This window comes from Lutra lutra, chromosome 13 (assembly GCF_902655055.1).
Source record: "Lutra lutra chromosome 13, mLutLut1.2, whole genome shotgun sequence".
Taxonomy (NCBI): domain Eukaryota; kingdom Metazoa; phylum Chordata; class Mammalia; order Carnivora; family Mustelidae; genus Lutra; species Lutra lutra.
In genome coordinates, this window is record NC_062290.1 from 24,769,096 (window position 1) to 24,782,720 (window position 13,625).

A 13,625-nucleotide genomic window follows, 5' to 3' on the forward strand; every position below is an offset into this window, starting at 1 on the left:
CGAAATAAGTCAATCGGAGAAAGACAACTATCATATGATCTCCCCGATATGAGGGAGAGGAGATGCAACATGGGGGGTTGAGGGGGTAGCTGAAGAGTAAATGAAACAAGATGGGATTGGGAGGGAGACAAACCATAAGTGACTCTTAATCTCACAAAACAAACTGAGGCTTGATGGGGGGAGGGGGGTTGGGTGAGGGAGGGTGGGATTATGGATATTGGGGAGGGTATGTGCTATGGTGAGTGCTGTGAAGTGTGTAAACCTGGCGATTCACAGACCTGTACCCCTGGGGATAAAAATATATGTTTATAAAATAAAAAATAAAAAAACAAAAACACAGGAGATAGCAAATATTGGTGAGGATGTGGAGAAAAGGGAATCCTTGTGCAAAAAAAAAAAAAAGAATGTATGCAGTATTTTATTAAATGCTTTTTTGGCATCTATTAAAGGGATCTTATAATTATTATCCTTTCTTTTATCAACTGATTGATTTGAATATTGAACAACCTCTGCAGCCCAGGAATAAATCCCACTTGATCCTGGTGAAAAACTGTTTTACTGTACTGTTGTATTCAATTTGCTAGAATCTTGTTGAGAATTTTTACATCTGCATTCATCAGGGATATTGATTGGCCTGTAATTCTTCTCTTCAGCGGGTCTTTGTCTGGTTTGGGGATCAAGGTAATACTGGTCTTGTAGAATTAGTTTGGAGTTTTTCTTCAATTTCTATTTTATGGAACAGTTTGAGAAGAATAGTTATTAACTTTTCTTTAAACGTCTGGCAAAACCCTTCCCTGGGAAGCCATCTGGCCCTGGGCTTTTCTTTGTTGGGAGGTTTTTAATTGCTGGTTCAATTTCTTTTCTGTTCAAATTTTCAAAATTTCAAATGGGTCTGTTCAAATTTTCTATTTCTTCCTGTTTCAGTTTTGGTAGTTTGTATGTTTCTAGGAATTTATCCATTTCTTCGAGATTGCCCAATTTGTTGGCATGTAATATATAATACACAATATTGTCTTATAATTATTTCTATTTCTGTCGTATTAGTTGTGATCTTTCCTCTTTCTTTCATGATTTAATTTATCCTTTCTCCTTTTCTTTTGATAAGTCTGGATAGGAGTTTATCAGTTTTTAAAGATTTATTTATTTATTTATTTATTTGACAGAGAGAGAGAGCACAAGCAGGCAGAGAGGCAGGCAGAGAGAGACGAGGAAGCAGGCTCCCTGCTGAGCAGAGAGCCCGATGCGGGGCTCGATCCCAGGACCCTGAGATCATGACCTGAGCCGAAGGCAGCGGCTTAACCCACTGAGCCACCCAGGCACCCCGAGTTTATCAGTTTTATTAATTCTTTCAAAGAACTAGCTATTAGTTTCATTGATCTGTTCTATTGTTTTTTGTTTGTTTCATATTGTTTATTTCTGCTCTAATCTTTATTATTTCCCCTTTTCTTCTGGCTTTAGGCTTTATTCACTGTTCCTTTTCTAGCTCCTTTAGGAGTAAGATTGGATTGTGTATTTGGAACTTTTCTCGCTTCTTGAGGTAGGCCTGTATTGCTATTTACTTCCCTCTTATAACTGCTTTTGCTTTATCTCAAAGGTTTTTTACTACCATGTTTTCATTTTCAGTTGCTCCCATGCATTTTAAATTTCTTCTTTAATTTCCTGATCTTCGTGATCTTTCCAGGTTTTTCTTGTGGTTGACTTCAAGTTGATATAGCATGGTGGTCTGAAAACATGAATGGTATGATCTCAATCCTTTTGTACTTGTTGAGACCTGATTTGTGACCCAGTATGTGATCTATTCTGGAGAATGTTCCATTGGTACTTGAAAAGAATATATATTATCCTGCTTTATGATGAATTGTTCTGAGTATATCTGTTAAGTCCATCTGGTCCAGTGTGTCATTCAAAACCACTGGTTCCATGTTGATTTTCTGCTTAGATGATCTGCCCATTGCTGCATGAGGATTGTTTTAGCATCCCCTACTGTTACTGTATTATTATCAATGAGTTTCTTTATTTTGTTATTAATTGATTCATATATTTGGGTGCTCCCAAGTTGGGGGCATAAATATTTATAATTGTTGGATCTTCTTGTTGGATAGACCCCTTAATTATGATAGAGTGCCCTTTTTCATCTCTAGTTATAGTCTTTGGTTTAATATTTATCATATCTGATATAAGTATAGCTACTCCAGCTTTCTTTTGATGTCCATTAGCGTGATAGATGGTTCTCCATCCCCTCATTTTCACTCTGGAGGGGACTTTAGGTCTGAAATGTGTTCCTTGGAAGGAGCATATTGATGGTTCTTGTTTTTTATCCCTTTTGATACCCTATATCTTTTGACTGGAACATTTCATTCATTTACATTCAGAGTTATTATTGATAGATAAGAATTTGTATTCCTGTAAATTTGCTTTTTCTTGAGATTCTCTGTTCCTTTGTAGTCTTTGTTACTTTTGGTCTTTCTGTCCCACAGAGAGGATCCCCTTCAGTATTTCTTACAGGGCTGATTTTGTGGTCAGGAACACCTTTGGTTTTTGTTTGTCTGGGAAACTTTTTATCTCTCCTTCTACTTTGAATGCTAGCCTTGCTGGATAAAGTATTCTTAAAGCTTTTTTTTTTAAGATTTTATTTATTTATTTGACAGAGATAGATCACAAGTAGGCAGAGAGGCAGGCAGAGAGAGAGAGAGGGAAGCAGCCTCCCTGCTGAGCAGAGAGCCCGATGTGGGACTCGATCCCAGGACCCTGAGATCATGACCTGAGCCGAAGGCTTAACCCACTGAGCCAGCCAGGTGCCCTGGATAAAGTATTCTTGGCTGCATATTTTTCCCAGCATGTTGAATATATCATGCCACTCTCCACTGGCCTGCCAGGTTTCTATGGAAAGATCTCCAGAACCATGCCTCTGCACCTCCTACCTACTACAATGTTTTCTCCCTCTAGTTCTGCATTTTGTTCTCTCAGTATTCAGATCTATTCTTGAGTATTTGGAAGATCTGGTATTTATCTAGCTGTGTTTGAGGGACAAGGCAAGCATAGGGTCACCCTACTGCTCTGCCATCTTAACTCTCAATACATTTTTATTCTTTAGAACAGAAGATCTCAAATGCAAAGGGAATGAATATGAATTGGAAAGTTGCATTGGAAATGGAGAGCTAGAAGCCCATAGCTTATGCCTTAACTTCTACTTTCAAGGTTTGATATCCCCCAAATTTAACTTTTTAACTAATAACAATGGACATATGTATTTATACACACGAGTACACACATGTAATCTTTCAGTCCTTGTCGCCAGATCTCAGGTTACATAGGACCAATATATTGCTTCATTTGATTCAAAATAGAGCTAAATCCTCACTTCTGTTAAATCTCTCTTACTCTTTCAATACAAGAACTCACAAATGTCTACTAGTCATGTTTCTATTTGTTTTGAACAACAGCTTTCGAACACAGCTTTCATAATATTATGCTGAGCTATTAAACATTTGCAGAACATGCCAAGAGTCTCAACATCCTATCCCACGTATATGGCAACATCCAACACTATAGTTCTGCTTGTTTCCCTCTAAGAGTTTTCAGAGTTCACTTCTCAGGAACAAGATGTAATGAGAGAACGAGGTCAGGGGAAGCATACATAAAATCAAGTCATAACAATGTCTTAAGGAAATCACTTTGCCCTCTCTGAAACATTTCTACTTTGAATCTTTACAGGTTTCAGAAATTTTAAATAAGATAGCAGAAAATAGAAATTAGCGCCCAAAGTAGATTCTACTGTTTTAACTCCCCTCTAAGGAAATTTACTTTCCTTTTCACTCTGATCCAGAAATCAAATGAAAAGTAAGTAGGTGTTACCATACCTGTCATAGCCCAGAGGATGAGGAGAATGACCATTAAATTTGGGACTGCTCCTAGAAATTGTATTCCCTGGTGATATATTACTTATGTGCTGAAATACATAAAATATATAAGCAACATTTTGTTATTCCATAAACACATAATACATATACACACATATATAACACACTAATTAACTTCTAATGTAATTAAAAGTTTGGTACCCTACATGAGTAAATGTGAGCACAAACACCAAGATAACTCCTGTAGTACTCTCTCTGCATTGTGTCGTAGATCCAAATACCACTGCATGAGCCATAAAGGGCATCCTGGTTGCCTGCATTGTCTAGGACTCTGAATACCAACGTCTTTGGATTTATCTCTTCTCAAACCATAATTTGGCTCAGTGACTGAACTAAAAGCTAAGGCCTAAAGCTAAGGCAAAGGAACCCTAAACTTGAAGCTGACCCCCAAAAGTGGGAGAAGAGGATTTCTGACACATGTAGTCAGGAAAATTTCCTCAAAATTCCAAGACGGGCATAGCTTGTTTCTGTAGCGGGGTTTTAAATCCAAGGCCCCCACTCTGATCATCTCACGGCCTAAAGAATACTCAGTGTGTCTAAACACACTCCTCAGCCAGAAGCACCTTCTCCCTCCTCTGAAATGGGAAGTGTTTTCTTCCTATTTTGATAAGATTTCCCATTTTTTTCTTCTATCATTGCTATCTGTGCACATCTGAACTCCCTACTACACTATAAACTCTTCCAGGATCCAGGTCACACCTTACACATCTTTCTCTGGTTTCCCTGAACAGCTAACAGACAGTTGGTGAATATCCAGGCATTTATCTCAGCAGAAGGGTAGCATATTCTTTAATTTGGGAAAATGTTGCCTCCTCTATTTAAATGGAATATTTTCGCATTTTTGTAAGGTCCCCCTGTAAGAAAATATATGATCTTCATCAAAACACTCTACTATAAGAATAGAATTTATTATAAAATTCTACTACATACCCAAGATCTGTTGAACTTGCTGTAACTGTTTTCAAGGGCACTCCTAAGGCCGTCATTACTGTCATGTAACTTCCAGTTAGCTGTTCTACACAGCAAATAAACAAACAGATAAGGGAGGTTGGGGTAAAAGCTACCTTCTTCACAGGCTGCGAAGTTCAGAACGCTGAGTTACTTACCACCTCTTGCAACTTTCTACCACTCCTCTTCAAACCTCATAAACTAAGATCATAACTCACTACTAGAACTACAACTTAATTGATGGATTACCTCTCTTTTAAAGGTCTCAAGGCATTTCAGGAATTAGCTATGCTGTTGGAACCCACTGTTCCCTCAGGTAGCTTCACAGTGTAAATAGGTCTCAGTTAAATAAGGTCTCGGTTTCCTAAATGACTGGACCCAAGTGGCCCCACGTGCTGCTCTCTGTCCCTGTGCACATGTCCCAGCCAGGCGTAGTTGCAATGTGTTATGTCACACTTCTTTCTCCCAGCTACTCCCACGTCTTCCTTGTGGCCTGATGCTGCCCACCAGGCACCGTCAGGTACCAATGAAATATTCTGATGTTGACGCTGGGTTCAAATCCCATGCAGGCATGTACCTTCCACATCATTGATGGGAGTCATCTGACTTGTCAGAGCGGCGGCAACCTCTTCTAAAAACTGAGGACAATAACAGAGCCTCTGCCTGAGAGTGGCCAATCTGTCTCTACTGAAGGCTGATCCATCCTTCAGATCTCAGCTCGGTTGCTGCATCCGCCAGAACACTTCCTGGACCTTCCTGGTTAGGAGGAAGCTCTGCACTAGATGCTCCCAATAGGCACACCCCTTCCCCCCCATACCACTTCTTTGGCATTTTAATGTTTATTTCTATAATAAGCCATCAGTTTCCATCTTCTTCCCCTAGATGAGCCCCATAAGGAGACAGAGAGACTTTTTTCTTTTCTTTTTACTTGCCATTCTATGCTCAGTTCCTGGCATACCTAACCCATAAAAGGTGTTGAATAAAGTCTGCTGGACAAATGAATAAATGAATGAGCAGGATCACTGTAACATGTCAACTCTGTAACTACCACAGGTGAGACTTAACAATCATTCAAAATGGGGAAAACAAACTTGCCAAGTCTGATCCTCCTTCATCTGGGGAGACAAACCAGAACTTACATGGGTAGAAGAGAGTGCTGAGGTAGAGGAGGGGGGCGGGTCTTGTGGGGAAGGCCCTCAGAGGCTGGAATTACGGTAACTTGGGTGTGAAGTTGATAAGCAGGTGTAATATTTCCAGTAGGGTTAAAAAAAAAAAAACTAAGAAAAATAGCCGTCTCACCACAAATAATATGTTGGGCAGGAATGATCGTGGGTGTCCGGTGCTCTGACGTGAGTGAACAGGAAATTCCTGACTGCCTCCCAGTGTGCTGAGCTGCAGAGACAGCTGCTGAGGTCTGAGCCCTGAGTCTTTATGGAGGTGTAACAACATCTCACCTGACGGGCGAGAATTATACTCTAGTCCCTGGATTGAATAGTTTATTTAGGATTAAAAGCAGGGGAAGGCCAAGTGCTGAATGCACCACAGCGAGAAGAAACCCACATGGACCTGCAAACCCAGTCTTGAGAATATGACCACTCGTGTGACATGGGGCACATGTCTCATTCACAAAACATTAGGAAAATGTAAATGTAATGAGAGTTTTATATGGGAACTTACTGGAGTATTTCAATTTGCCTCTCAAGACTATTTCGATCTTCTGTGTACTCTCAGATTGTTTCCAGATCCCTGTAAAACCATATTTTATGTTTGAACCAGAATTAAGTATGCAGTCCTACCTTACACCTATCCTCCAGACCCCCTTCACCTTTCTCAAAGATCTGTGTCCTTGGCCATGGTTTTCTATCGTTCAGTCCCTCTGTGTGGTCAGCAGCCCCACACGCCTGCATATCCCCCCTCTGCTTCCTGTGTGAGGTCTTGTTCTCCCTCCCAAAGCCAGCTCCATTCCTCACAAGACCATGACCCTTCACCTTCTGCTAAACCCCCCCTCCCCAGGCACTCATTACCAGTCCCTTCAACCCAGCCTGCTGTCTCTACTTTGACCCTCCCCTGCTCTTTCTCTGCTTTAACACAATCCCAGCCCAGCTATTTGTCTCCCTCCTTATGATTCCTTCTCCTTTCCCTGCCTGGCTTTCCCCTCCTCACCGTAAACCAAAGAGAAGTCCACAGGACCAGGCTTTCTCCTTCTGTCATAAAACCATGCTCAGTGATTCCTGTTGCTTTATTACAAAGCTCTGGCCTCCTCTTGGTAATGTCCCCTGAGAACTTCAGTCACTCACCACAAGCCCCTATTTGGCCCCAGCCTCATTTCTAAGCAGACAAACCCCATCACTCACTTTCAAAGACTCTCAGGCTCTCAACTGTCATCCACAATAACCTGTCCACTCACTCTCTTGATGATAAAGCGAAAAGGTTCCTGGGGTGCCTGGGTGGCTCAGTCATTAAGCATCTGCCTTTGGCACAGGTCATGATCCCAGGTTCCTGGAATCAAGCCCCACATTGGGCTCGCTGCTCTGCTGGGAAGAGTGCTTCTCCCTTTTCCACTCCTCCTGCTTGTGTTCTCTCTCTCACTGTCTCTCTCTCTATCGAATAAATAAATAAAATCTTTTAAAAAAATAAAATTTTTTAAAAAGTTCCCAATTGACAATAGGAATTCAAGCTCCTTAGCCAAAAATGCTGGGCCCTTGCATTATAGCCTTAAACTGGCTTTTAAATTTTTAGACTTTAACTTTTACTCTTCCATTCGAAATACCTTTTCCTATCCAGATGTCTGAGCACTGTTCCCCAAGCCAGTCTTACCTGTCCCTCTCTTCTGGCCTCTGCCTTGCTTAATGTTCACTTAGAGCAACTCTGAGACTCTTAAGAGTCTCTGAAACGGAGAGACTAAAAGTCTGTATCCCATAGGACATTCATTGGATTGCAAGAGTTAATGCTAGGAAGGTCTTATGCACAGTGCCTGCCAGATGGCAGGGCCGCCTGCGTAACCTCACTGACATTGCCCCTGACCTCCCCCACCCCGATCAGCACAGGCCAGCTCCTCCCAAGCTGACCTCAAGCGTCTCCTCTCTAATAAATCTCTTCACCTCTTCTGAATAAAACGGACACTTTATCTACCATCACATGGCAATGGACCCAAACCAGCAACGCTGCTGGGATTGTTTCTGACACTATTCAGCTCCTACGAAGCTCCGTAACCTTTCAGCTTTGTGGCTTTCTTAAAGAACCTGAACTTCTCATACAGCAGAGACCACATCTTTGCTTTTCTTTTTTTCATATATTCCACACTCATTATTCCTTCTATAAGTCAAGAACCTGTATACAATAAGTACTTAAATGTTTCACTGCTGACCATTACAGGACCTTAATTGTGATTCAAGTTTGCAAACAAATAAAACAAAAAGCATGACATTTTCCCCAAGTGTACAAGTTTATATAGACACATGCACACACATGTATGTATTTTGGGTGTATATATCTCCATATATGCATTTGTATGCAAATCTGTGAATGCAAATACCCACGTAAGTATCCATATGTATGGACATATATGGGTATATGGATATATATGGATACTTACATAGGAATTTACATATATATATATATATATATATATACACACACATATATGTATGTATATGCATACATAAATATACATGTGTGTATGTACCTCTGTGTGTGTGCACTTCAATTAGCACTGACCGCCGACATTTTAGGTATATTCTTCTGTTCCCAGTAATTCAAACATCTATTAAGCCCTGCACTCTCCAAAGCAGTCAATAATTATACTAATTAATCTTTTTGTTAAAAAAAATTTTTAATGCAAAAAAATTACCAGGAAATAGGACACTGAAAGTGAAATCTTTGGAAAGCAAAGAACATACCAGCAAGGTCAATAAATAACCCTTTATGATTACGTAGCTGACTTCATTCACATGGACGGCCATCTAGACAAATAACCCGCTCAAACTAAAGAATAAAATGCCAAGTTTCATACCTGATATCATTCTGATCGGCATAATCACTTTTCAAAGCATCTAATTCACTCTGAAGAAAGGCTATGTTTGTGCTTCTGAAAGATCTTTCTTAACTTTCTGATTTTCCTGAAGGAAAGGAACAAGCATTAGATTTTGGGCATCTTCCACCCGGGAGAATCAAGAGTAATGGAACCTCACGCCCCACCCCACACCTCCACAGTCCTTCAAACCTTGGGTGTTCGAAGAACTAGTTACCAATTCAAGGTGATTTCAAAATATCATAAGGTAGTAAAGTCTCAAAAAGCTAAATCTTTGAAATTGTTCTTTTTTTTAACGTTTCACATTTGGTGCCAAAAAACTCCAGTCAAGACGGGATCGTGATGTACTTTAACATGTTACTGGCAAATTAACTCAGATCAAACATGTAAACATCTGTTTTATACAATGAGAACTATTAATCTACTGACAAATATGCTGTGGAATTAACAGTATTTATCACCAGGCAGATTGGCTGATTTTTACAATAAATCTCATCAACTAACATTTGTGATTTTTGCACTTAAAAATAGTGTGTGTGTTTTTTTTTTAAAGTCTATGTTTTTCTTTAAAAAGAAGGAAAAAAACACTGGAGGCTTCCAGTACAAAATGATGGACTGAACACTCTTCTTTCCCTTTGAAGACCCCATTCCCATGAAATACCAAATAACATGAAATAAACCAATACAGGTTATAAGAATGCAAGAGGGGCCCCCAACAGTCAAGTGAATTAAATACATTCCTGGAAGATGGAAACTGGATGGAAATGTGTTGACAGAAGAGAAGAGAGCAGGATCACAGAAGGTCTGAAAGAGGCGTGGGGAAGGCTGTCCTACAGAGCAAAGGAGGAGGCAATTAGCTAGACAGCACCCACCCCCCAACAGAAGGAAATGGAGCTTAAAAACAGATTAAATTTGTGTATTAAGGCATGCAGCCCACAGCCCCTGGGCCATCCTCTCTTACACTAGCAAAAAATAGCAGATAGTCAGAGTCAATTCCCAAGGCAGTAAGACAGGGCTTGTATTTTAAAAAGAACTGAAGTCAGTGCCTGGGTGGCACAGTCAGTTAAGCATCCAACTCTTGGTTTGGGTTCAAGTCCTGATTTCAGGGTCATGAGATAGAGTCTCGCCTCAGGTTCGGTGCTCAGCATGGAGTCTGTTTCAGATTCTCTGCCTCTCCTTCTGCCCCCACTTGCTCTCTCTCTCTTTCAAACAAATAAAATCTTAAAAAAAAAAAAAGAACTGAATGACCCCTATACAGTGTCTTAAGGCTTCTTATCCATATCCCACTCATTCCAGTCATAAGGGGTCCCCCATTCCAACAGCCAGCTTCACACACACAACTCCTAGGAAGACACCCTCTCAGGGAGGAGGTCCCAAGGTAAACAGACGTATTTACCTAGGTGCACAGGAATCCTACACCAGCTACCTAAAATGTTCAGAAATTCCAGGATGATGTATGGGTAGTGAGTTTAAAAAACAATCAGTCCAATAAGAACTGAAATTTTGGAGACTCCAAAATTAACATTTTCAAAGAGAAAAAACAAATTCCATGCATTGGGAAGAATAAATAAGAAGTTGGAAGGCATCAGTGAATGATGTCCTGAAGATGCCAGAGTTTCTTTTTACAAGAAACCAAAAACTCAACCAGGAAATGCAAGAAAAATTAGCAACTCTACAAGAAAGTCATGATCCAAATACAGAGCTAACTAAGATAGGGCAAAATTTGGAACCGATGGCACATTGCAACTTGACCATGAAGCTAGGGGCCTTCTCTTCTGAGTGGTGTGGGGATGATGAATGGAGAGAAAGAAATGCACTTGCAGCAAGCTGGCTCACTTCTGGGCTCGGCAGTGAGAATATTTAGTCCTAACAAAGGAAATGTTCGCTAGTGGCTTTCAACTTTTCGAGAGTCCACCTAAAAACAAAATAAAGATAGCTTAATGATGATGATAAAACAAATGCAAAGGCTGTCAATTTGGCAACAGAAAGACCAAAGGTAGGGTCATCAAGGTGGGAAAGGGACAGAAAGAGGAACACTAGAGGAAGAAAAGGTCAATTATCCCCTCATCCCACAAAGCCTGGGATACAGAGCAGAGCTGAAGTTGCAGGAATGCAGGGTTAACTATGCGAAGTGCAAGGGCCATGCCACCATTGCTGTGAATAAGAAATAAATAAAAGCATTCACCACAGGTGGGGAATCATTGAGGATATTAGCCTGAATAACATGTTTGGTCAAAGGTACATCAAAGGCTTTCTCTCACTGCAGTATTAATTTCTCTCCATCCCCGGAACACTGATAAACAGCACGATCATGTCTAGTGGTCGAAGAGGAAATGTATTTCTGGGAATGAAAGGTGATTCTTACCATTGATAAATCATAAATTTGCTTTTTTAAGGCAGCCACATCTTCTTTTTGACTTAGGTGTTTTGATTGTTCTTCTAGCTGAAAGAACAATTAAACGCTGTTCATGTACAAACTCACTTTGGATTGATTCAGTTAAGTTTATTAGTAGCCTTGAATATATACTAAATTCTATAGGAATTCTAAAAGTCTTCAATTTTCAACATGATACAACTTTGTAAATCATTAAGCTACATATAATCCATGAGGATTTGAAAACTTGGTTTCAATAATTTAAGCATTTAAAAAGGGCTGTTTTTTTGTTTTTTTGTTTTGTTTTGTTTTGTTTTGTTTGGCTTAATGAATTTCCTTTGAAACAACTGAACAGTCCTTTTGGGAAGCCACCATTCAACTACTAAGCGACCTAACTTCACCTTTTCAGTTACGTTGCATATGAGTCTGGACCTTTATATTCTCCTAGAAATTTATCTGTACTTAACACTTTCTACCCTGTATTATAATTATTTACGAATGCCTTACCTCTCCTACCAGAGTCCAAGATTTTTAACAGCAGTGTTAGCATCAGATTCACTTCTTTTTTTCACAGTGATTCCAGTAAGTGCTTATTAGAATAACTGAAATCAGTAACATTTAAGTGTGATAGGAAGCTAGTGACATATGCACCCAGACTCTATGGATACATACCTGAGCTTGCTTTCTGGGTGACTTGTCAGTATCACCAGACTAAACCAGCTCAGGAGCATCTCTAACATGGACAACTAAAATGTCTCTCCTACAAAGAGCCGACAGTCCCTGGAAACGGTGGGGATCCGTGGGTTTCCATTAACTGAGTAGTTGCGCAGTGACCAAAATGAATGCTAAATTTCATCACACTAAGTCAAAGCCTAAGTAATCAGATGCTGGACTTTCTTCATCTTACCAGATGCTTCTATTAAAGGTTTTCACATGAGACCACGACTCTGCCCCCGGCCAGCTCTGAGAAGAGCCCTTGATTTTTTCTGATGCATGCCACTTTCACAGAAGAAAAATGGGGGTGGGGGGGCTAGGTTCCTGGGGCACCTGGGTGGCCCAGTGGGTTAAAGCCTCTGCCTTCAGCTCAGGTCATGATCCCAGGGTCCTGGGATCGATCCCAGGGTCCTGGGATCGAGCCCCGCATCGGGCTCTCTGCTCAGCGGGGAGCCTGCTTCCCTTCCTCTCTCTCTGCCTGCCTCTCTGCCTACTTCTGATCTCTGTCAAATAAGTAAATAAAAATCCTAAAAACAAAACAAAACAAAAACTAGGTTACTTAGAATCCATGGATTAGGGTAACGGCAGTCATAATCAATTTGTAACTTTTCCGTAGTTTAAGCCTTTAACGTTCCCTCACGTAAATCCCCATCTGCTCTCTTATAAAAAATCCTCCGCAGCAGGCGGGAAGTCTGGTACAAATGAGAAAGCGCAAACTGCATAGCGAGACCACTCCACGGCTTATTGGCTCTGTGACTCAAGGACTCTGTGTCCTCAGCGGTGAAAGCAGCATATTCACCTCTCCTCAGAGAAAGCTTGAGAATTAAATTTAAAAATTGTGAAAAAGAGCTTATTAAACTATAAAGTCAGTAACGTCCCAGCTATTATGGTGAGGCGAGACAGTCAATTATTAATCCCATTTTACAAATGAGAAACGAAATGATAAGATAACGAAGTCAATTGTCCCAAGTGTAACTGGCAGAAAGTGGCAGAGCCACGATGAGGACTCTGGTCCCATCACTTCTGACTCTTACTGTTCAGGGCCTATGTGGTCCTCATCATATGCCTCATCGTGGCAAGAAATTGTGTGTCTTTTCTGCGTAACTTGCTTTTACCCTAAAGATGTCAGAAGACAGGGCCCCTGGGTGGCTCAGTGGGTTAAAGCCTCTGCTTTTGGCTCAGGTCATGATCCCAGGGTCCTGGGATCGAGCCCCGCATTGGGCTCTCTGCTCAGCAAGGAGCCTGCTTTCCTTCCTGTCTCTCTCTGCCTGCCTCTCTGCCTACCTGTGATCTCTGTCAAATAAATTTAAAAAAAAAATGTCAGAAGACAGGAAAATAACTAAGGACCAGGGTGAGGAGATCTGTGACTCTGGCATCAACAAGGGATTGGTCTGTTCAAATTGTGCAATTCAAGCATCTCATGTCTGGTCTAATGGCCTCTGTCAACTAGAGAAAAAGTTGACATTGATCATAATTTCCCAAGAAGGCTATTAGGGAGAATTTTTAACAATCCCAGAGGTTTGAACTGCAATAGACTATAAAATACACCTAATTGTCACTTAATCTCATTGACTATAAACACTGGAAAGAGCATTAAATGTTATCACATGAACAACCAGAGAAACAAAGTGATGTGCCC

General features: G+C 40.6%; 1 protein-coding gene across 1 annotated transcript in view; it reads right to left on the bottom strand.

Annotated features, from left to right (window-relative positions):
• Positions 1-13,625, bottom strand: part of RASEF (RAS and EF-hand domain containing) — a 255,588-nt gene that overhangs the window by 24,447 nt on the left and 217,516 nt on the right. The window contains 6 exon segments of the mRNA XM_047698880.1: positions 3,861-3,949; positions 4,851-4,935; positions 6,546-6,614; positions 8,881-8,953; positions 8,956-8,986; positions 11,264-11,341. Of these exon segments, the coding sequence (XP_047554836.1) occupies positions 3,861-3,949; positions 4,851-4,935; positions 6,546-6,614; positions 8,881-8,953; positions 8,956-8,986; positions 11,264-11,341 (425 nt within the window).